Source organism: Citrus clementina, unplaced genomic scaffold (assembly GCF_000493195.1).
Source record: "Citrus clementina cultivar Clemenules unplaced genomic scaffold, Citrus_clementina_v1.0 scaffold_2, whole genome shotgun sequence".
Taxonomy (NCBI): domain Eukaryota; kingdom Viridiplantae; phylum Streptophyta; class Magnoliopsida; order Sapindales; family Rutaceae; genus Citrus; species Citrus x clementina.
The window spans coordinates 28640385-28662418 of NW_006262688.1; the positions used below are offsets into that span (position 1 = coordinate 28640385).

Genomic DNA, 22034 nt, shown 5'->3' on the forward strand with positions numbered 1-22034 from the left:
TTTTCTCTATTTGGAGTTTTCCACGTAAATCTTGTGTTGTGTGATTGGTGTATTTTCCATTTAATTTTTTTATTAATTTGTTGCTTGATAAATTGTTTGGAGTGATCTTGGGAGGAAGCTCAATTTCCTAACATCTTGCCCCACAAGTGTCTATTACTGGTTATAGACGTTATGTCAATTTTGTAGATGACTTTACCAGAATTATTTGGGTATTTCCTCGTATAACAAAGACAGAAACCTTTCAAGTGTTTAAGATTTTCAAAACTCAAGTTTACAAACAATTAGATAAATCCACTAAATATCTTCAACAGATTGGGGAGAAGAATATATATTATTTGATAATTTTGTGAATGAAAAAGGGTGTCAATTTAGACACTCTTGTCCAAATACACATAATCAAAATGGCTTAGTTGAAAGAAATTATAGGCACAATATAGAATTATGTTTAACCTTACTTGGTCTGCCATCCCTGTATGCTTTTGAGGTAATACTCACTCGGCATTTTCATGCCAGGATATTTGTGGAAGCTACAAAAACAACTAAGGATTGGGAAAGGAAGAAACTAAGAGTTGCCCAAGAGAAAATGCTGGCTATTGTAATGAAATATATATCAATGAAGATAGAAAAATTAAGCAACAAAGGAGTATATAATGGGTTCGATGTGTTGCATTGTTTTTTGACTGAACATGAAGTTTTTGGATCAATAATGCACCCTGAGGAAGCGATGAGAGATAGCCTCTTAGCTTTCATTTTCGGGGCACAAGACACGACTAGTGCTGCACTCTCTTGGTTCTTCTATCTTCTTTCAAGGAAACCTTTGGTCGAAATGAAAATTAGATAGGAAATTAACAAGAATGTGGCAGCTACAAAAGAAGGTAAGAAATGGGAAATATCAAGCACAAAAGAGGTTAGTAATCAGGGTTATCTCCATATAGCTTTGTATGAAACTCTAAGGCTTTGTCCACCAGCTCCTTTTCTACCAAGAATCAGTGTCCAAAGTGTCATTCTTCCATGTGGGCATCAAGTCAATAAGAAAACAAAAGTTTTGCTGCTTATGCAATGGGAAGGATGGAATGGATTTGGGGAGAAGTGTTGATTTTCTAAATGAATAATGCAATTTTATTTTTATCAACTAAAGACATATCTTATTGGTTGATGTGGAAATGAGTCATCTTGAATATGTAGGAATAAAGAGCAGATTCCTTCCGATCTCTAAGAATGGATTGGTAGGAACTTTGACAAATGGATCGTAATGAGCTTATGTCATTATCGGTCGGAGGACAATCACAGAGTTGAAAAATCCCCTGATTTCACAAAACAAAAACTCACTGCCTTTTGTTTTCCCTTTCTCTCTTACTCTCTTTTTAATATTACTCTTATTCTTATTGTTATTGTACGTCTTTTTTCACTCATCCGTCCAGTGCTTATATAGCACAATGACTGTAGTCTAATTCAAATAAACTTTCCAGAGTTATTTGAATAAACCACACCTGTCAACAAGATTTGAATAAAACACTAAGTCTATCTTATGTGAATCCTATCTAAGTTGTACAATATTAAACTTATCTCTCACGTCGGATAAAGTCAGTCCATCGTGAACACCTAAATCTAACAAGAAGATTGCAATGAGTTCAAGCTAGGGAGATGGATGGATGAGAAAGAAAAGATCGTATATGAGCCACCAAACAAGTTCTGCGCTTTTAGTGCAGGACCCAGGACCCGTCCATGGGAGGATATGGCTTTTAAAATAATGAAATCTATTGCAGCAGCAATCATTTTTAACTACCATGTCTAAGTTTTGGACTGCCCTGTCATTCATGCAGAGAGTATAATCTACCACATGGCTAGTTGGGCAATGTTAAAAACAGTGTTGTTTGATGAGTACGTACTTCCTTAATTATGTAATGTGTGCGCCATAGTTCAGCATACGATTTAGTTTGCACGGTCTCCACTTCCTTCATTTCAGAATAAATTAAGTTGGGCGTATGTAAGCGAGAAATAAGTGCGTGATCCTCTTTCCTCGTGCTGGTTTATTGCTTAAGCAAATATTTTACTTAGCTTAATGTAAAAATCACGGCATGCGTCTTTGTCCTAATTTTGAGACATGCTGTAGAGTGTAGCCCGAACAAGTATTTGGAAGTATAGAATCTTATTTTTAAATCCTAAAACTTATTCATTAATTTCTCACCTTTGATTATTGTTCACTAAATATCTACGTAATTGAAACTGATAAGTTTCCAAATGATATAAATTGTATGCATAAGTTTGGACCAAAGTGAGGACAAAAGAATGAGGTACTCCCACTGTACCACTTATCGCATACTACATACAACCAAATAAAATCATGTTATGCAAGCATTTTTCATTTAGAATCTGATATTCAAACAAAAAATTAGAGAAAATGTCGACAAAGATAAACGTTTTCCATGCAATTATTTCGAATTTATCAATCATATTAGTGAGTAGTGACATATTAGACGATAAATAAACCAGGGGAGAAGCTACATATGGGCCATATTAAAGAGGCTAGGAGCACTAGAGCATGTTAGCCCAGATGATTATGGGCCAAAAGTCGTGAGTGATGGAAAACTGTTATGACTGATTTCTTCTCCGTTGTCCTCGAGACAAGACAATAAAAGTATAATAAAGGGGCAAATGAGTCAAATGACAAAGAAAGGACCAAAAAATATATAAATGGTGACATCAATATGTAAAAAAAGAATTCGTTTACTTCGCTACTACGTATCAGAAAACATCAGGGCTTTATAATGCTTTCTTCATCATAAATGTAAGATGTCTTATAGGCCCTTAGCTTTCATATCTGAAAAATAGAGCAGAAATAATCAAAGCTAGAAAGCTTTCTTTTCTCTCCAGAACCAGAACCCCTTGAAATCTCCCGCCTTTAGGGGCCACAAAACAAAACTTCATCCAAATCCAATTTTGTCCAACTTTATAATACCAAAGCTACTTATTCTTATATTATGTATATATTTCTAATTCCATCATTTGTATATCGTCTAAAGTAAGAATATTATATACAAATCTCCTCAATCAATATGAATATAAAGCATCATATCTCCGTATGCATCAACAACCCATTTACAATTCTCCAATCACTATTAAAATCATTGTAATCCAAGTTCAGCCGCGATATTATTATTCTTTACCTGTCAATTAAGCTTGATAGACCTGGGGTTAAGGTGGCCCATAAACCTCTCCTGCTCAGTAAGCGCATGGCGGAAGTGGCAACGGTGGCCATAGGGACAGACATCACCAGCAAGGACCATCCTGCAGACCTCTGTCTTATAGCGGGGGTGGCGGATGACTGGGCGGAGCTCCTCAATGCCATGAGCAAATTGACAGTGATCACCATATGGGCATGCGCCGGTCTCTTGCCATTTGTTGCACAGTTCAGTCTTGAACATCCCTTGGTTGTACACTTCCAGCTCAAGTGGCTCCTCCTCTTGCTTACCTCCTTTCACATACACTTTTTGCTGCACAATTTTATCATCATGCATTATTAATTGATCACAATGCTCCACTTGTTGTAAAATAAAACTTAATTAACTGATTCACCATCCAGTATTTGATATAACCTACTGATCATTAAGCTCCAAAACGGCAACCAATATTTTATAAAATGGTCAACATATAGCATGTAAGATATCAATGCTGCAAGTTTGTGAATTAAATTTAATTGGTTGCTATAAACATGTGCCATATATATAATAAATAAGATGCTTATAAATAATAACTCGGGGCAAACAATGAAACTCGGTCGGGCCTATTGACATACGTAATCACATTTTGCTTTCGTCAAAAACTTTACTCAAATCTTAGAAATCGATCTCGACCAACTGTTATATTTGTGTCAGTTGTACTTTCCCATACTTACACAAACACATCAAAATCCACAATTTGTACACGTGTCACTAATTCGTAAGAGACAAAGGGGTTCATACTAATTTACCGTTGGCCTGAGAGGCGCGGGTGTCCGTGGGCGAGTCTTACTTGTAGCGGCGGCGGCAGCAGCAGCTGCTGGTTGGCCCATCTTCAAGTATCCATTAGACCTCACAGAGATACTCTTAGGCAGCGAAACCCTCTTCACATCAACATTTTCCATCACGCTCGTCGGACTCTCAGCACTCACCTCCTCTCCACCACCAGCAATACTCAATCCACGCATCCCATTCACCACCCCAAACGACGTTGCTGCATCATTGTTACCGCAACTCAATTGCTCGTTAACAGAGGATTTGATGAGTAAGCTTACGTGCTTATTGAGCTCGCGATTGACGGTCCGGAGCGAGTCGTTCTCCTGGCGGAGAGCCTCGGCTTCCCTTGCCGCTTCGCGGAGGCGCGTGAGGCAGAGGTTGTGACGGTTGATCATGTCCTGGTGTTGTTGCTGCTGTTGTTGGCGAATTAGGAGGCGCGAGTAGTAGAGAGAGTCGTGTATTGTTGGATCGTTGTAAGGATTGTGAGAGAGTGTGGTTTCTGGTTGAGCCATAACCAAGGAAGAATACAGAGAGGCAAAAGCGTCGGCGTTTTCGTCATCTTGCGATTTCGAACTGGCTACGCCGTGATTGCTGTAGGGGTTAGCTGATACTCCGTCGTTTTGCATTTGCTGCATCTTCGAACATGAACAGGTGAAAAAAAGAAAAAAAATCAGATCTAAAGCAATGGAACAGTTACTAATAATGAAATTAGTTAAAACAAGAAAGATAGATTAAAATCAATAATGTTACTCCAAATAACACTGGAATTTTCAGAAATGAGATAAGATATGAAGAAACTTGAAACTTCTTGTCGTTTAATAGATAGTACTTCATCAAACGACAACAATAATAGTAGAAAATTGAATCAGAATCAGAGACAAAAATCTCTGAAGCAATGACAGTCACTTGATAATAAATTAATCTAGCTGATTAGAAAAAATTTACCGAGATCCAAATCATGAGAAATATAACTGAAATTATAAGACATTAGACAAACACTATCACTTCAAGAAGCTCAATCCTCATCGAACAGAGCAAGCACATGAATACTAAAATACGTTGTCGTTTTAGCCATCAAAGTTCATCAAACGACATACTCTTCAACAAACAGGAAAAATAAAAATCAAAATCAAGATCATAGCAGAAATGTATTGAAACTTCATGTCGTTTTGATTATCAAAATGAGTTAAAACGACAAGAAATAATTAAAGGAAACCTTAAAGAAGAGAGTCTTTAATTTTCTTCTTCTTCTTTGGAATCTAGGGAGGGGGGAGGAGAGAGAATTCTAGAGAGAGTAAAATGAGGGCTTAGGGTTGGCTTTTATAGAGACGAAATTTGGAGGGAAAAAAACGAGCACGTTTGGTGTGCAAACAGACGAATATCTGAAACCGTTTATAAACATTTTCTTCTCCAACAGAATCGATGCTTGCTTACTGGCTTTTTACTTCAAATGCCCTTGCAATTTGCTTGGCGAAAGGAATTTTATTAAGTGCATTTTAGGTATTTAATCTTGCTTGTAAATTGTACTGCAACCACCGGAAAGTTCGTACTGTAGAGAGTGAGCAAGAATGAGTTTAATTAGTTACCTCATCTGCGTCGCTACAACAGTAGCCAAGCCCGGTTGTCAAGAACATTTATAAAATGACGTAAATATCCATATTTTAGATTTTTACTACGAAGATGCCCGTTAGACTGTGACTGGACGCGCATGCCGCACGCGTTAGCCAGTATTGTTGTTATACGACAGCGTCTCACCGTTAAATCATTCGGTTTTAGATCACACGGCTGAAACTCGATGGTCGGAGCTGACTTATTTTCCAACCCATAATGATTGTTTCTAACTTCACAACGTCGACGGGGCATTAATTCAGTGGTTCATGGGATCATGAACCTAACAAAAACAACCTTCCGAATCCTACCTCCGGCTAGACGTAGGTCTAATACATAGGGTCCAGTTCGGTGTCGTTTTTATGTTCCAAATATCAGTATATCATTGCTCGGCCAAAATGAATTTTTCGTAATTATAATTTTATTTATCTTCCCCTACTAACGTTTTCAAAGTAAAAAGAAATATACTTTGAAAAAAAAAATTTGTCCAAGATTCAATCAAATGAAAAAATATCTGTTTAAAGTTCAATTCATGAAATCAGCTTCCATCGAATTCAGTGATTGTGATGTATTGATTCATATTATCGTTTCTTATAAATTTTATCTAACTAATTTAATTGACAAGTAGAATTGTTATTTCCCTTTGTAGAAATTGATTTAAAGAATATTACTAAAATTCACTTGATATTAGATCGAATTAAATTACGAAAAGATTCATTAATGTTGGATAAATGAATTGTCATTAATTTTCCATTTCGAAGATATCTCTATGGATATAATTCGCAGAATATATGTAGGCACTTAAAATATTTGAAAGATCCTGTAGGTGAAGGATAACACGATGCCAAGGTGTAGAATGTTAGAAGTATTACATTTTAATAATTTTGAGAAATTTACAGTTTTCTTTTTTTTCTTTTTTTTCCTCTTTTAATAAGCTGGAAATTATAGGTTGACAAGGATAACAAAGAGGCAAGCAGCTAGCGGTTAGAGTATTTGATTACATAATTTGCTTGATTTTGAAGTTAATTGCAGAATATGGTGGGGGTGGTTTCAATTCAAGGTTTCTAATTTACATGTCATGAAGAGAGATTAAGACACATACCATTTAAAGGGACAATGGAGCCATCATTTTTCCCCCCCTTTTGTTTGCTTCTTTATCACAACTATAACAACCTCTTTTTCTTTTGATTTCTTGTCTAATATTAAATGTTTGGTGAATAAACAGCATGATCCCACCAATGGGAACATCTTTTTATGTGTCATGGTTGTTAAGTTTGGCCACATAATTCTTCTCAGTGTAACCTTTGTGATAAGCATTTTTATGCTTCCATTTCATTTTCATTACAGTTTGGCTATACTTTAGTTTGCTAGGCATCATCATAGCAAAATGGCCAGTGGGTAGTCCGAAAAATATGTAACTTTCATGTATGTTCTGGCAAATGGTACAGGTGAAATTGAAAGAATTAGTTGAACGGAAGTGTTAACAAGAGAGTTACATGGTGTTGAATCTCTTCGGAATTGATATATTTACAAACCTTAAAGGTGCAAATGAGCAAGAAACTCAATAGCTTCAAGTGACATCTGTAGCATCTGAATCATAGCCCTCTGTCTTCAGAAATCGACCCTGTACCCTCTTTCGAGCATCTGCTCTAGCTTTTCGAGATGGGTATTGAATTTGTTTGTCTTGCCTGGATAATTGAAGACAAATGTGCGGTAAGAGAGCATATAAAATAACGACAAGCTTACAAGAACATACTTGTCATAAACAATAATTTTCACATAAGTTGTAGCTTTTATGTTCTGAACACAAACACAAATATAAACTCTCTATACTGCTGCTAACTATTCCAGGAAGAACAGCAATCATGAGATGATAAAAGTTCTCCTTCAACAATAATTGCAATCTTTTAACGCATCATCAAGTCAAAGCACCCATTACCTCCTTGTTTTATAGAGTCCTGTATTAAAAAATTATCTTTGATCCTACAAGATGTTCCAAACAATGAACCTGCAGGGTGTTGCAGTTGTTTTGAATTTAGTAGTACAGTCATAGTAATCGAAGAACACTTCTTATGTTAAATTTTATCACAAATGTCCTATGATAAACAAAACATGTTCCCAGTGTGCATAGAGATTCTTGGGTTAGAACTGAAGACCAGACACTCATTTCAAAACAGAAGAGATAAATTTGAGACTTACCGTCTTGCTTTCTTTTTCTCTTTGTACCTCATCATGGCATTTTCTCTGGCTTCTAAATGTGGACTGTCCAGGTCAGGCGAGTGGCATGACGCTTCTCCTCCTGTAATAGGAGACATTCTGCTACCGAAACTATCAGTACCACTACTTTCAGCACTGAACCTAGAAGTGGAAATGGACAAAGTTGAATAAGATGGTCGAATTGCCCAAGGAGAGTCCATGTTTCCCAGAAAGATATCAATTCGGTTGGTATCATTGTCCGTATGAGTGGAACTAGTAACATAAACAGAAGAAGCGTCCTGCTTTGACCAAAAAAAATATATTAAATGTATTGCATTCACTGGAAAAGATACACATTTGTTCTTCATAAAAAGGTTTAAATATATTGCGCAAAATTGTGATACTTATTGCAGAAGATGCATATATTTTACCACTCAAAATATCAATAGTATGCAGCAGCAATCTTTGATCTCTTTAAGCGGACTTCATCCAGAAAAGTCAAGATAGAGATGGAAATTTCAAGACCTTATTTGAAAATATTTCAAGATATTTCAGATTTATTTATTTATGTGCAAAGACATCTGCGCTAGAATTTTCTTTACCATGAAGTTTCCGTGCGCATGTTTCACATTTTTCCTGTTTCTTTTTTGAAGTGGGATAATATTATACATTTGAATCACTACATTCAAAACTCCGGCCATTTAAAAGAAAATATAAAGAAAGGGCAGGATTAAAAACCTGTAATTCCCTGGTGTTGATATCATCTGGTTTTTCAAGGGACAGATCCTTCTCTAAGGAACGCCACAAATATTTATCATCAAGCTGTGCTCTGACTGGATCTTGATTGCCTCCAAATAGTTCTTCAAAGTTTCGGAATGTTAAATCCACATCAGGTATGTCAAAATCATCATTACAAACACTGTCTTCACAGACCCCGAGGTCTTGCAAATTTTGAGTCCACAGCTACAAAAAGCAATTAACAAAGAGTAAAAGGTTCACTTGAAAGTTTGAGCTCAGTACTTTAATGTTATACTCACCAATAGAATCTTACTATCAGATGTAGAGAACAAAAGCATCTTATTATTTCTTTTGTGATTATGCACAAGTAAACAAGAAGATAGAGCATTCAAACATAAAAAATATTTAAAAAAAGGAAGAAAGAGTAATCTGCTTCAAGTCACACTGCTGCATTATGACATTACTTAAGTCAATATAAACAGACCATTACGCTCATACTTGATGTTGAGTTGCTTAGAGAGAAACTGATAGTCCACAAACAGATGAAAGCAGATGTTCCAGATCTAAGGCCAACTCCTTTTGCAGACACAAACCTGATCTCTAGTGTTGGCAGCTGAAAGCATTGACAACATGTCTAAGAATTTTATGATGTTCCTTTCCAACGTAAACAATTTGTTCAAGCTAAAACAGAATCATCTATATTTGCAAATTTTATTTGCTCCATTTCTGCCACTGTCTGTAACAAAAACACCAGCAGCAGAGTAATTTGAAATTATCAATGTTCGTAGAACTGATATCCAGACCATACTTAGTTGCTTACTTGAGTGAATGGTCAAGCGAACCGTGGTGTGATATACAAAATTGTTGAACAAACGAACTTTGTGTGGAACTTAACACTGGATTAAAGAGTTATGATAAATCAATGAAACCCTATGCTGCCTCTTCAGAGACATAATAGGATTTATCTTATGTAACTTGATTTTCAGAGAAATTTCATATTCTACTCCTATGCAGCAATGGATTATAGGTTGAAGAAACATTGAGTGATATATTGCTAATGATTCATTTGAATGATTAGAGATGATCTGAACAAACCTCGTTACTTTGAACTGGACTCTTGCATTGCCAAAAGGATTCTCCTTGGAAAGGCATCCCAGCAGTTGAAGGTGAAGGCATATGCTCCAGTTGGGTAAATGGCAACAAAGAGTCAACTTTCATCTCTTGAAGGAGACTGCCACACTGTTGAAGGTTATTGGCAACAACCTGGGAATGTTGTAAATCCTGATCAGGAGTTTCATCAAGCTTCTTTGTGGGGTTGTGCACTGAAGATGATTCAATTTGCTCTTGGCCATGTATCAAAGGACAATGGTTATTTCCCTCCATGAGATTAAGCCTTTTCAAGTTAAGAATCTGCTGCAAAATAAAGGAAGTGTTTTGCTGCTGTGTCTGTTCATTAAGTATCTGCAAGATCATAGAAAACTCTTAGAAGACAAATAAGGTTCACCTGATCTTCTGATGGACAGAAGGACACACAATGAAATCTGTAGATTCTTCATGTAAAACCCCAGAATAGCTGCAAAGACTATATAACTAACTATAACACCTTTATCGTAATTAAATACATATAATTGATATGAAAAAAACACTGGTTTTCCCTTTCATTTGCATCAAAATTATTGGCAACAAAGTCTATAATATAGGAATTTCTTCTATCGGTATATCTCAAACTCTCAAGGTTATACTTATCATCACTCACACCAGCAGCATAATCTTCAACCAATTACTTGTGGGAGGTAACTAGAACCACACTGCTCTCCATTATGGGGAAAAAATGATATGGGTAAAATTCACCATAAATTTGAGGAACCTTCAAATTTTGAATTTTTTTTTTTTTTTTTTTATAGCAGAAGTAAGCAAACAATAGTAATTGATACAGGGCTGAATTTATATTAATAATGATTTCAGCGGAGATATTTTATTTGGACAATGAAATCTGAAAAACTTCTGTTCAAGAAAATTGCTTGAAAGTCACTGATCCTGCTCACCTGACTTGTTTGACTGCTTGATCCCATTTCAGAATCTGCACTGGAGACTGAAATTGCAAAATTGGTTTTAGATGTAGCGGAAACGCCTCCAATTTGAGGGGAAGACTTTCCTGAAATATCCGAATTTTCCACACCTGGATTCGTAGCACCAGAAGAAGAGGAAAAAGACCTACCTAGAATGCCACTATTTTCTAACTCATTCAATTCAAACCCCCACATTGCTACAAAATCTTTAGCAGAAGGGCAACCCATGTAACTGTTGATAGCTCGTTTCTGATGTTGTGAAGAGGCGCCATGCAGGCTCCGGTCACATCCATGACACATGAACATTCGATGATTCAAACACTGGATGTAAGCTGGGTTCCCGCTACAGGAATCACAAAGGAGGGTTCTGAAATGCCGATTTGAAAGAGCATTAGCCGAGTGGACCTTTGCATCACAGGAAAGGCAGAGATGTGCTGCATCAGCCTTGCAATAAACAACTGGCCTGAATGCTGTACAAAATTCACAAATTTTCTCCATTTCCTAGTTTTTCAGTCACAAAGAACTCTGAATTTTCAAAACCTCAAACGTCGGATTGACTTTATCCCAACTGCGTGTTCCAGTAAAAGGATTTCTATGTCACTTCCCAAATCTGAAACAAAACAATAATCATTATGTAAAGCAATATCCAAAACATAGGGGGGGGGGAATAAACATCAGCATGCCGCCATATTTGAAACAAAACCTCGACAGCAGAATGAAGTGAAGCTTTTGCTGCACTTCAAACAAATTTCACCGACATTTTGATTGATTATTTACTAAATACCCTAAAGTTCACCTCAAAAAATATAAAATTTCCAAATGCAGCATGAAATAGTTGAAAATATCATAACAAAACTATATAAAATTTTATACACATCTAGTTGAATTAATATCATCCTTAAACTATTTACTATTCAACTAAATAAGGTGACAGCTGCATATATTTATTTGACACCCTTAAGTCTTAACATGCTCGATTAATACAATAATTTTTTATAAGTTGAATTAAACTACCTAGTAGTAAATTAACATACAAGAATTTCAATCAAAATTTAGAAAAAAAAAATATTATTTAAAAAAGAAAAAAAAAACAAAAAACCAAATAGATGATACAATCTAAACTAAACCAAAGGCGATCTCAACATAATCGTACAATCGCTAAACTCAAAACCTCAAAATCTTAAAAGATCAAGGGTGTCAAATCCAAAGATGATCCACATGCACGCCATAATATTAAAAAATAAAGAGAGTCAGAGAGAGAGAGAGAGAAAACAACAACCAAATAACAACAAACAAACTTGTTTATTTCCCGAGAAATAAATAAACTCGTGTCCAGAAAAAGGAGGAGGATCTGAAGACGGTCAGCTTCTGAAAATTAGATTACGGAGGTTCAGTTCTATTATTCAATTCTCTTCGCTTTTATCTTCTCCTTGTTGATGATGTTCTTCTTTCTCTTTTATCTGCGTGCTCGCCTTTGTGGGCTGACGTGTGAGTTAGGAGGGTGAACTTTTTGATGACGTGGAAGCGAACACGTGGCGTGCAGCACTGTGGGACCCGCCAGTGTTATCCATGTGCATGTGAATCGTTGAAGTTCTAGAGTTCCTTCACATGTCCCTGATCCTTAACTTTACCTGATTTGGCCAATGAGCGACAGCCACCTGTTGAGATGACTGTCTGCGACGGTTGGGGAGTTGGACTGCTATTAAGGACATATTAAGATTCATTTTCGACGTGATGATAATTCCTTGATGTTTTTGAGCTTATTTAAAATTATTTTTCACGTTATATTGCTGGTGACCAAGTGATGTCGCACTTTGGACATATAATTTATATACCAAATGATATGTTGGCAAAAATTATTTAATAGGCATCGGTATTAATTGATTTTATTTTTCATTATTAATGAAATAATATCAATTCACTTATAAAAATTATGACACACTATATGTCGTATTACTTAAAATATAAATTATATGTCTCAACTATACACGGGCAACATCATTGCGGATGATAATAATAGTATCTAGCATAGAAACATGCTCAAAACTTTAGACAAATTTGATTCGCCCTTAGATCCTCGTACTCCAATGGTCAATGGTCAATGGTCATAATCATCATAGACCAGAACCGTCAGTTTCATTATCCAACTAATTCTTCTGCGTGCGGTTGAGTGTTGACAAGCACTGAAAGCAGGGGCTTGGCGAAGCTACAATTCCCGTAACTTACAGCCAACAAGTGCAAAAAATAAAAACTCAACCAAGCCCATGGAGGCAACAAATACCACTTTTTGAGCACGATAACTTTTTCCAATGGATTCCAAACCACCATCATGAAGCACTTTTAAAAGAGACTATTATCTAGTAAAGAACATATCAGCTTTCAAGGAAAAAATAGGCAATCGCACCAACTTTTAAATGCAAGATTCAAACATGATAAAAAGTAGATTTGCGTTATGGGTATGATTCATCCATGGGAAAATAATATACCTGCGAAGCCAAACACATTAGTAGCAAACAATTTTTTTGTCGGTACAGATATTATGGCTGCAATCTTTTACGAAATCAAAATAGAAAATTTACAAAAGTACACATAAAATCATGTGCAGTTCTTTGTTCCTTCTCTTTAAGCCGTACATCTCCATAACCAGATCATTCAGGAATTAGCATGTCACTGTACACTTGGGGATCCAAAATTGTCACAACCAGAATATAGAATTGGTAATAGTAAAAGACCTGAAGATAGATCCAAATGTTAAAGAGCAATGAATCTCCCAAAAAGAAATGCCTTCTGATGTAGCAACAACCTGAATCAAAATGGAAACAATAAGAGGCTAGGCAGACTGACACAAAATAAAGACATGCTTAAGGCATCAATCAACAAATGACAACCTTCATCTAAAAAGCAGAGAGATCATGAAAAATAAACTTGACTGCATTTCTACAGTCAAATAAGAACTCGAACCAAGTTGGGTTATAATGACATGATGAAAACATACTAAAGAATGGCTCACAACAGCAAGCCAAGAAAAATGCAGCTTGCATATCAATAACGTTTCAATATTAAATACCAGTTCTGAGTTTTCCCCTGCCTACCCCCCTTTCCAGGGGATGCATTGACACAGAGAAAGACAAATCACCCTTTCCAAGATGTGAGGGGTTATCAATTACCACTGAAGTCATGATCTCTGAACAAAATAATGAAAGCATATTGTAACATGATAATCTTCTCCATATCCATGATACACACCTGAGAGCTTGAACAATCCTCTTCGCTTGACATTTCTCTCTATTCCCAAAATGAATATGATTATAAAGTCAGCATTAAAATAATAACACAAGGACAGAAAGATAAAAAAAAAGGATGCCAGGATTCAAAGGGATATTCTACCATAAAGATATTATACCTCGGTCAGGTTTTTTTTGTATGGACTTCAATAATGTCATTGTCTTCCATTTCAAGGCTAGCTGGAGTAGCTTCTGGACCGATTTTGTCCCCATCAAAACAAAATACTAAGTTTTCCTGGTCCAGATTAACTTTGTCGGCATACATTTCGAACAACCGCTCAAACTTGTCATCCTATAAGAATTAGATAACTCTTAAATACTCAAACTATAATCTAATAACAAACGAAAGATACAACGATAAATATGTAGAGAAGAGTAATAATGCACAAAAAGAACAAAGTGCAAAACAGACAACCGAACCATAAATAAAAGAATAATAATGTGCATAACAGACAAGTAAACTCTGCAGATATTCCCTAGCAAATAATTTAAAAAACGAAGGTCAGAAGCTAGATATACATATTACACCAAGAAGAAAGTCTAAAATTTGCAAACAAATAATACCGCGTACACGCGGAATTGCTTGAGTCCTCCCTTGTCCTGGATAGAAACAACTATTTTAGCCCTTTCAACGGCAGGTTTAGATACTTTCTCAGACTCAGCCTCTAGTGCAGCTGGCATTGAACTATCAAGTTTTCTCTTCACAGACTCCTCCACTGCTCGTATAACATCATCGGCTGATTTCGCAAACGACACCAACTCTTGCTTCTTTAGCCTACATGTATGGTATGTTAATTGAAAAAAGTAAGAGCAAAGAAGTGGATATGAAGACCAAAAAGTCAATTGGAAAACAAGAACCTAAGAAACCAGGAAAATTAAGTATTATTCTAATATATACAAAACAAAAGCACATTGCCTCTTGAAATTCAGCATAATATTTGTTCGGCCAAACATTAGAAAATGATATTCTTTTATTGATATAATTAGTATTATTGTTGTTCTTTGGGGTCATATGTCATTACGGATGATTCAATTAGTTTCCTTCCTTTGCATCATTCCAAATACTCGTGAATAAGAAATAGAACTTAAAGAAAATGACCTACACCCCTTTTCATTTCATAATCATTTGCAATCCATTTCTCTAGCTATAGGAAACATAAATTCTATGAACAATTTAGTATTAAACATATTTCATTCCAAAATTCGAGAAGTCTAAAACAAAGACTTTATGTCAGGTGAATAGCAAAAACAAAACCACTCATTCAAATATACCTCAACTCCTTTATGGCTGAATCCTCAACGAGCTGTTTCTGAACCATAACTTTGGGTGGAGGAGGTAGCCAATCCTCCTCCTCCTCCTCCTCCTCCTCCTCTTCACAATCCACAACTTCTAGCTCCTTTATGTCAACTCCGACCTTCTTGCCAACCTAATTCCAAAATGTATTCAAAACATTTAACAATCAATAATGGAGCGTTTGGAATAGTCAAAAGCGTTTCAGGCTTATTTTACCGTGTTTGATTGAAATTAAAAATAAGAAAGGTGCTTCATCAAAATAAAAAGGGAAATTAAAATGCTTTTGGAACAAGCACTGGATAGGTGCTCTCCAGAAAGCTTTTTGAATAGATAAGCACTCTGAAGGAATTTTGAAGAAGCACTGGATAGGTGCCATGAAAAGAATTTGGACACTTTCACAAAAAGAATCTCACTTAAAGACTGTTTCCACAAAAGCACTACTAAGTACAATCTAAATCCATAACATCAACAGTAAAACTAAATCCTCTCACACCACATCGTCTAATATCTAGAATCAAATTCATAATATTACAACACACAAATTCAAGTGGGTAACCCTAAATATACATATTAGATATTCTTACAGCGGGATTAAGGACCTTTGTTCGCTTGGGACACGGGATTGGAGGCGTATCGTCATCTGCCACATACAAAAAAAATTACTTTACTCATAAAAAATGGAAAAAAAAAAACTTTCATTTGTTTAAGAGTGCGAAATTAATGCAGCAATTCTTATTGAGGAAAGATAAAATAGAACATACCGTCGAGGAAAACGAGATTGTGAGGCTGAACGCGACGGTAGTCGAACAAGGGTTCTAAATCATCAACTTCAGTTAAATCTGCCTGCATGGCAATCAAATTAATGCAATCCACAGTTAGACAAATCAAAACCCTATATTTTGAAATTTAAAAAAAAAAAACAGAAACTCGAAATTAGAGCTCACCATCTCTCTGTCTCAGTCTCTTCGTACGTACGTCAACTTGAGGATCAATTAATTAAGAGCGTCCCGCCCAAAAGGCCAAACTTGCTTATGCTGCCATTATTATAATATACAGAGCGATAAACTCTTTCATTCTCTTAATTAAATTGTTTTTTATTAGTATTGTCGATTGTCATACAGGTGGGCCTTCTGTTGGCCCGCTTCTAGTTCTAGCCCGAATCCAATTCGTATGGCCAATCCGCCCCGTTACTGATCCAGTGATCCGGGAACCCAGTTCAACAATTTAAATTTTATAACATTACCATATTTTTCCGAGCAAATTTTATATTTATCCATTAATTAAGTGTGATTCTGTATTTTAGTTAAAATGTATTATTTATACTACAATTTGTATTATATTTCTTAATGCAATCAAATGTTTTAAAAAAGATTGAACCACTTATTATATTTTAGATATAGTCTAATTCAATTAAATTCAACATTTAACATGAATCTCAATTGCTATATATTCTTTAAGGATGTTATACTTATAAAGTTGAACAATATATTAGGATTTGTTTGGTTGTGAAGTGGTGTGATTTTTAAGCTAACAACTATTTTAAACTAATAGGTCTAGTTGTCGAAGGACAAGTCACAATACACAAATTTATTCATGAAATAATAATGGGGTAAATTTCAAGTTATATTAGAACACTACTACTTCAGAAATGAAAACCTCTAAGCTTAGAGATTACAGAAGGCAACTCAACGATACAGATTAAACCTCTAAGCTTAGAGTTTTCTATCTGTAATTCTAGAACGACCACCTCAAAAACAATATCATATGCCTCGTAAATCAGCATATAATTTTTGTTTTACACGTGTGTCCCCCAATCACAGAAATAAGCTGTTAATATTTAACTGCTTAATCACTTGGGCCCCACAAGAGAGGAAATAATTAATATATACTTGAATTGCCTGAGTGTAATTGGTTTTGGGCGATTAGATTTGTCAGCGCAAATCATCGCACCTATGGCGACAACTTAGAATTGTCAAATCCAAGCTTTTCTAGTGGACTATTGCGATCTCTAGTTGCTGCCCTTGCTAATTCTATCATTAAATTTATTATAATTGTATTTTATCATAAAATTGTATTCCCACCGAATCATCTTATTGCACAAATGACCTCTTTCTATTTTCCATAAATTTAGAACCATTCCACCATTTTCTTTCATCCATTATTTGTCTCCACTGATTTACAGTAATCATATATTTGCTGCATCAGTTATCATTCTAATTGTTACAAAAAATTTATAGTAATCATTAGATTTCAGTCACTGCTGTGTTGTCCAAGAGCCAACATAATCGTAGCCTAACGTGTGACAGTAAATCAAGTATAAAATCACTTTACAATTTGAAAAATAAAAATAAAAGAAAAAAGAGAGAGGATGGTATCTACTTAATATAATTTAAGATAATACCATGTGACATCTAAAATTAGGTGGGATACAAACTTTTTGACATTCTAACTTTGCTTTTTAACATAGCATTAATTACTACTTCTAAATTCTTGTTTGGCCGTGCAAGCATAAGGAGGACCGTCTTCTCAATTAATATTTTATTTTTTTACACCCTCCATTTGAGCATTAAAATTACAACGCTGCCCTTGTCTTCTTTTCAATCACGGCTCCGCTGGTTGATGGCCACAACAGCTCATCAACTTTGGTTCGTTGATTGAATTATACTTCCATCTTTTGCAGTTTTTTATTATTATTTTTTAATTATTACACTTACTAGTTTTCACCAAAAAAATTTTCTCTAAATTATCTCAAATTCTGACCAAAGCCCCAATCCACATTCTTTTTGCCAGTATTTTCATTAACGCATTTAACAATTTAAAATTTTTAGAATAAGATAAAATTATTATAAGATTATGATATATCTAAAACTTTATTTAATATTACAGAGGTGGATAAATTTCACTGGACGAGATTTCTACAACTATTTTGCAACTCTCTTTAAAACACTATTAACAGAGAGATTGTGTTTAATTCAAAAGAGACTTGGTAGCCTTTTTTTTTTTTTTTTGGGTCTAAAATTTAAATGGATATGAATTTTTCTAAATTTTGAATGGGTCTGATTATGAAAATATGAATGACATATTTATTTTTCTTTTTTAAATAACTGAATATAAGTGGCATCTTGTTTGTTATCACAATAAAAAAAACTTAAATTTGGTTATTTGACATTTATGTCCTTATAAATTAAAACAAAAAAAGAGGATTAGATTTTATAATTTAGGAAATAAATTATTTTACAGAGATATTTTTATAATATAATATTTACTTATCATTCAGACCTTTTTCTATTCAGATAAAAATTACAAAAGATTACTTTTTTTTCTATTTCAATGTTAATGTCTGAAAATCATACATAAATTCTAAAAAATAAACAAGCATATTTTAGAAAATGTCTGAAACTAATAAAATTTCAAACTTCAGACATTTAACGAACAACCTTTACTTTTTATTTTATGTATAAAAATAGAGAAAAAAACATGTAAGAGAAGAAAGTTTTGAGGGACTAAAATGATAAGGACAATCACTATCATTTTTTTTAAAGCTAATACTCTCCTTATCATTTAGTCTCTCAAATTTTTCTTCTCTCACTTGCTATTTCTATATTTTTATCTATGAAAAAATATAAATCTCTTTTGAATTAAATACAGTCTCGTAAAATCTATCCCTAATTAATCATTATTAAGACTTGTGTAATATTAAATAAATTTTTAGACATATCATAATCTTATAATAATTTTATCTTATTTTAAAAAATTTAAATTGTTAAATGATTTAATGAAAATAATGGCTAAAAAAAAAAGAAGTTTGGGGCTTTCGTCAAAATTTGATATAATTTATAATTTTTTTTTTGTGAAAACTAATCAGTGTAAAATTAATAAACAAAAAAAATGAAAAACAAAAATGTCTTGAAGAGTTGTTGTGGTCACCAGCGCAACTGTGAATGCTAAGAAGACAAGGATAGCGTTGTAATTTTTGAAGCTCGAGTGGAGCTGGGACACGTGCCGTCTGGTGGACTATGGTACTGTTGCTAGTGCGCTTCCGAAAAAATTCTATAATATTTGAGCACGTTATTTCCTGAAGCCCTTTCCTTTCCCGTCCAGCACTCGTATAAATACCTCATCCCCTTTTGCCGTCCAACTTTCAAGCTGAGTTTACATTTCAGTTTTTGTTTTTGTTCTTTCATTTTCAAAAATTGATCCGGTTTGCTGTTCCCTAAGTTATTTACCGTTAAAAAAAGGAACTCAATCCAGGGTTTGCTGAGATATATATGCAAAGGCAAAGCTGCTAGTGCATTCTTCATCATCCAAATTCAAGCCCTTCTGTGTACGTTCATTTTCTTTACCATTATTGACTGAAGTTGTATGTTATTTTTGAGTATATATGCAGTCCACTTCAAAGTGTCTTTGTTCTGCTAACTTAATTTCCGTGAAAAAATTGGTTAAATCCCAGCTGAGAATTTTGTTAAAGACTGCTATAGAAGAGATTTGTTTTTTGTTTTCTTTCTTTCTCTTATTACATCACAAGAAATATAGAGTAAAATTTTTAACTTATTCTCACTAAAAATGATAATTTTCAATTTATTTATAGTTATCAAATACCACTAAAAATTTAAAAAGTTTGTCATCAATGTGTCACCATTTATGTTAATCTTTTGACTGATAAATACTGATAAATAGAAGTAAATTAATGTTTTTCAAAATTCTCAAAGGGTAAATTGAAGGTTTTTTTTTTTTTTTTTTTTTATAGAAACATCAAACATGTAACTTGGAGTATGGGTTTATTTAGGGTATAAGAGTTAGAATTTTTAAAAGCAAAAGCTAAACTTTATGAAGAAAATTGGATGTTTGATTGATTGGGATTGGATTTCTTGCTTTTTCAAGTTTATTAAATTGTTGTCATGAATAGATGATTATGGATGATGGTATAGGGGATATTTCGATTCCCATAACAAAACATTTTTACTTTTTTTTTAACCTTTAGGAAATTTTAATATCCACACAGGTCAATTGAAATTTGAAACTCATGTTGTGGTTTTCTAAAAATTTTCAAGGGCAAAAATTATCTTTTAACATGAGTCGTAATAACTGTTGAAACAAGTGTGTATACTATAAAATTTTGATGAAAGATTTGGGTGCAGATGAAAACTACTGCCTCAAATTTTTAGAGGAGAATTGGGTCGGTCGAAAGCAAATAATTGTATGGCTGTGACACAAAGACTTGCTCAACTTGGAGAAGAAATCGAACACATCGAGGACCAGCTCCGCGAACGCCAGAGGCTCCTGTTCGCCTTTTGGCAATGTCAACCAAAAGACCAAAAAATAAAGGAAGCCGAGCTCCGACTCCAAATGCTGCGAGTTGAACAACAGTCGCTCATTCTCTCATTGGCATTGTGGTTCCGCAGTGGCCCAAGAAATTAGAAGAAGACAATTTGAGAAGAAATTAATACAAGGTGTTTTTAATTTTATTTTTTTTTCAAAGAAAATGGGATACACAAAAAATTATTAATCATTTTAATGATTTTGCAGAGGGTGAAATCACGTCTACTCAATCTCTTATCCCTATATTTTTAGATATCCAAAACCATTAAAATGATAATTAATTATTTTAGAGAGGAAATAATTAATATACACTTGAATTGCCTGAGTGTAATTGGTTTTGGGCGATTAGATTTGTCACTGCAAATCGTCGTACGCGTACCTATGGCGACAAATTAGGATTGTCAAATGAAAGCTTTTCTAGTGGACTATTGCAATCTCTAGTTGCTGCCCTTGCTAATTCTATTATTAAATTTATTATAATTATATTTTATCATAAAATTGTATTCGCACCGAATCATCTTATTGCAAAAATTACCTCCTTCTATTTTCCATAAATTTAGAACCATTCCACCATTTTCTTTCATCCATTATTTGTCTCCATTGATTTACAGTAATAATAGATTTGCACCGCTAAATATTGTTACAAAAAACTTATAATAATCATTGATTTCATTAGATTTCAGTTACTGATAAGTTGTCCAAGAGGTAACAAAATCTTAGCCTAACATGTGATAGTAAATAAAGTATAAAATCACTTTACAATTTAAAAAAAAAAAAAAAGAGAGGTTAGCATCCACTTAATATAATTATGATAATACCATGTGACATCCAAAATTAGGTGGGATACAAACTTTTTTTACATTCTTGCTTTGCTTTTTAACATAGCATTACTACTTTTAAATTCTTGTTTATCCATGCGAGCAGAAGGAGGGCTATCTTCTCAATTAATTATATCTTCTGTAGAAGTAACAACTAATTAAGAAATAAGTGTTGAGAGCTTTGAATTTAATTTGACTCTCTAACCTCAGTCAAATTTCATCAATGGAAACTAATTAACGAACGAACAATTACAGTCACAACGTGTCATTTTTTTAGTTTCTTTCGTCTTATTAGCACCAATCTAAGGAAATCTAATATGATAGGATGGTACAAACAGTTTTAGTTGCCTTAAAAAAAATACAAAAATAATTATAAATGGGTTTTCCAAAAAAGATTAATGTTATTCTTTATTCATATGAAGTGAAAGGGGATGAGTTCGTGAATGTTGGTTGGACAAATTCAAAAGCTTCGACACAAAGGCATTTTGACTTCGGGGAGAATAATATCCATGTGAATAAAAATAAAAATAAAGAAACAACAACAGCAGCAAAGGTAGGGCTAAAAAGCCCGAGCTTGGACGGCCGAGCTCATTCGCATGGGCTTTGACCCTGACTTTTCATACGAGAGCCTGAATAAAGGCTCACAGAAAAAAGTCTAGGTCAGGTCCAAACTCTTTATTTTTAAAAAAAAAATAAATTTATAAATTATAATA

General features: G+C 34.3%; 3 protein-coding genes and 1 pseudogene across 5 annotated transcripts; 1 reads left to right on the forward strand and 3 right to left on the reverse strand.

Annotated features, from left to right (window-relative positions):
* Positions 1 to 706: 706 nt before the first annotated feature.
* LOC112101047 lies at positions 707 to 1897 on the forward strand (annotated as a pseudogene).
* Positions 1898 to 3075: 1178 nt separating this feature from the next.
* Positions 3076 to 5268, reverse strand: LOC18052348 (zinc finger CCCH domain-containing protein 15). The gene is made up of 3 exons (XM_006448311.2): positions 5212 to 5268; positions 3971 to 4630; positions 3076 to 3494 (listed from the first exon to the last, which is right to left on the reverse strand). Exons 2-3 carry the CDS (start codon positions 4628 to 4630, stop codon positions 3171 to 3173), a joined length of 984 nt encoding a protein of 327 aa, XP_006448374.1. The 5' UTR covers positions 5212 to 5268; the 3' UTR covers positions 3076 to 3170.
* Positions 5269 to 7013: 1745 nt separating this feature from the next.
* On the reverse strand, positions 7014 to 12039 carry LOC18052349 (putative zinc finger protein At1g68190). Of its 2 annotated transcripts, XM_024192060.1 has the most exons (6): positions 11886 to 12039; positions 10583 to 11216; positions 9633 to 9998; positions 8538 to 8762; positions 7803 to 8098; positions 7014 to 7291 (listed from the first exon to the last, which is right to left on the reverse strand). In XM_024192060.1, exons 2-6 carry the CDS (start codon positions 11102 to 11104, stop codon positions 7174 to 7176), a joined length of 1527 nt encoding a protein of 508 aa, XP_024047828.1. In that variant the 5' UTR covers positions 11105 to 11216; positions 11886 to 12039; the 3' UTR covers positions 7014 to 7173. The 2 variants fall into 2 exon arrangements, with proteins under 2 accessions (XP_024047828.1, XP_006448376.1); XM_006448313.2 differs by lacking the exon at positions 11886 to 12039 and having other exon boundaries at positions 10583 to 11504.
* A 1011-nt stretch (positions 12040 to 13050) lies between these two features.
* Positions 13051 to 16224, reverse strand: LOC18052350. Of its 2 annotated transcripts, none has more exons than XM_024190073.1 (8): positions 16129 to 16224; positions 15946 to 16027; positions 15784 to 15824; positions 15163 to 15317; positions 14455 to 14665; positions 14010 to 14182; positions 13853 to 13891; positions 13051 to 13409 (listed from the first exon to the last, which is right to left on the reverse strand). In XM_024190073.1, the coding sequence occupies exons 1-6, from the start codon at positions 16129 to 16131 to the stop codon at positions 14015 to 14017; spliced, it is 660 nt and encodes a 219-aa protein (XP_024045841.1). In that variant the 5' UTR covers positions 16132 to 16224; the 3' UTR covers positions 13051 to 13409; positions 13853 to 13891; positions 14010 to 14014. The 2 variants fall into 2 exon arrangements, with proteins under 2 accessions (XP_024045841.1, XP_006448379.1); XM_006448316.2 differs by having other exon boundaries at positions 15769 to 15824.
* Positions 16225 to 22034: the final 5810 nt, after the last annotated feature.

What these genes read in the sequence shown, in the direction of transcription:
- LOC18052350 (XM_006448316.2), bottom strand. An exon ending in CAATCTCGTTTTCCTCGACG is followed by an intron (nt 15,825 to 15,945) that starts GTATGTTCTATT and finishes TGTATGTGGCAG; the next exon opens with ATGACGATACGCCTCCAATC. An exon ending in AGCAATTCCGCGTGTACGCG is followed by an intron (nt 14,183 to 14,454) that starts GTATTATTTGTT and finishes TAATTCTTATAG; the next exon opens with GATGACAAGTTTGAGCGGTT.
- LOC18052348 (XM_006448311.2), bottom strand. Translation starts at nt 4,630, where the DNA reads ATGCAGCAAATGCAAAACGACGGAGTATCAGCTAACCCCTACAGCAAT. An exon ending in CCGCGCCTCTCAGGCCAACG is followed by an intron (nt 3,495 to 3,970) that starts GTAAATTAGTAT and finishes AAAATTGTGCAG; the next exon opens with CAAAAAGTGTATGTGAAAGG.
- LOC18052349 (XM_024192060.1), bottom strand. Translation starts at nt 11,104, where the DNA reads ATGGAGAAAATTTGTGAATTTTGTACAGCATTCAGGCCAGTTGTTTAT. An exon ending in CAAGCAGTCAAACAAGTCAG is followed by an intron (nt 9,999 to 10,582) that starts GTGAGCAGGATC and finishes ATGATCTTGCAG; the next exon opens with ATACTTAATGAACAGACACA. An exon ending in GTCCAGTTCAAAGTAACGAG is followed by an intron (nt 8,763 to 9,632) that starts GTTTGTTCAGAT and finishes TGCTTTTTGTAG; the next exon opens with CTGTGGACTCAAAATTTGCA.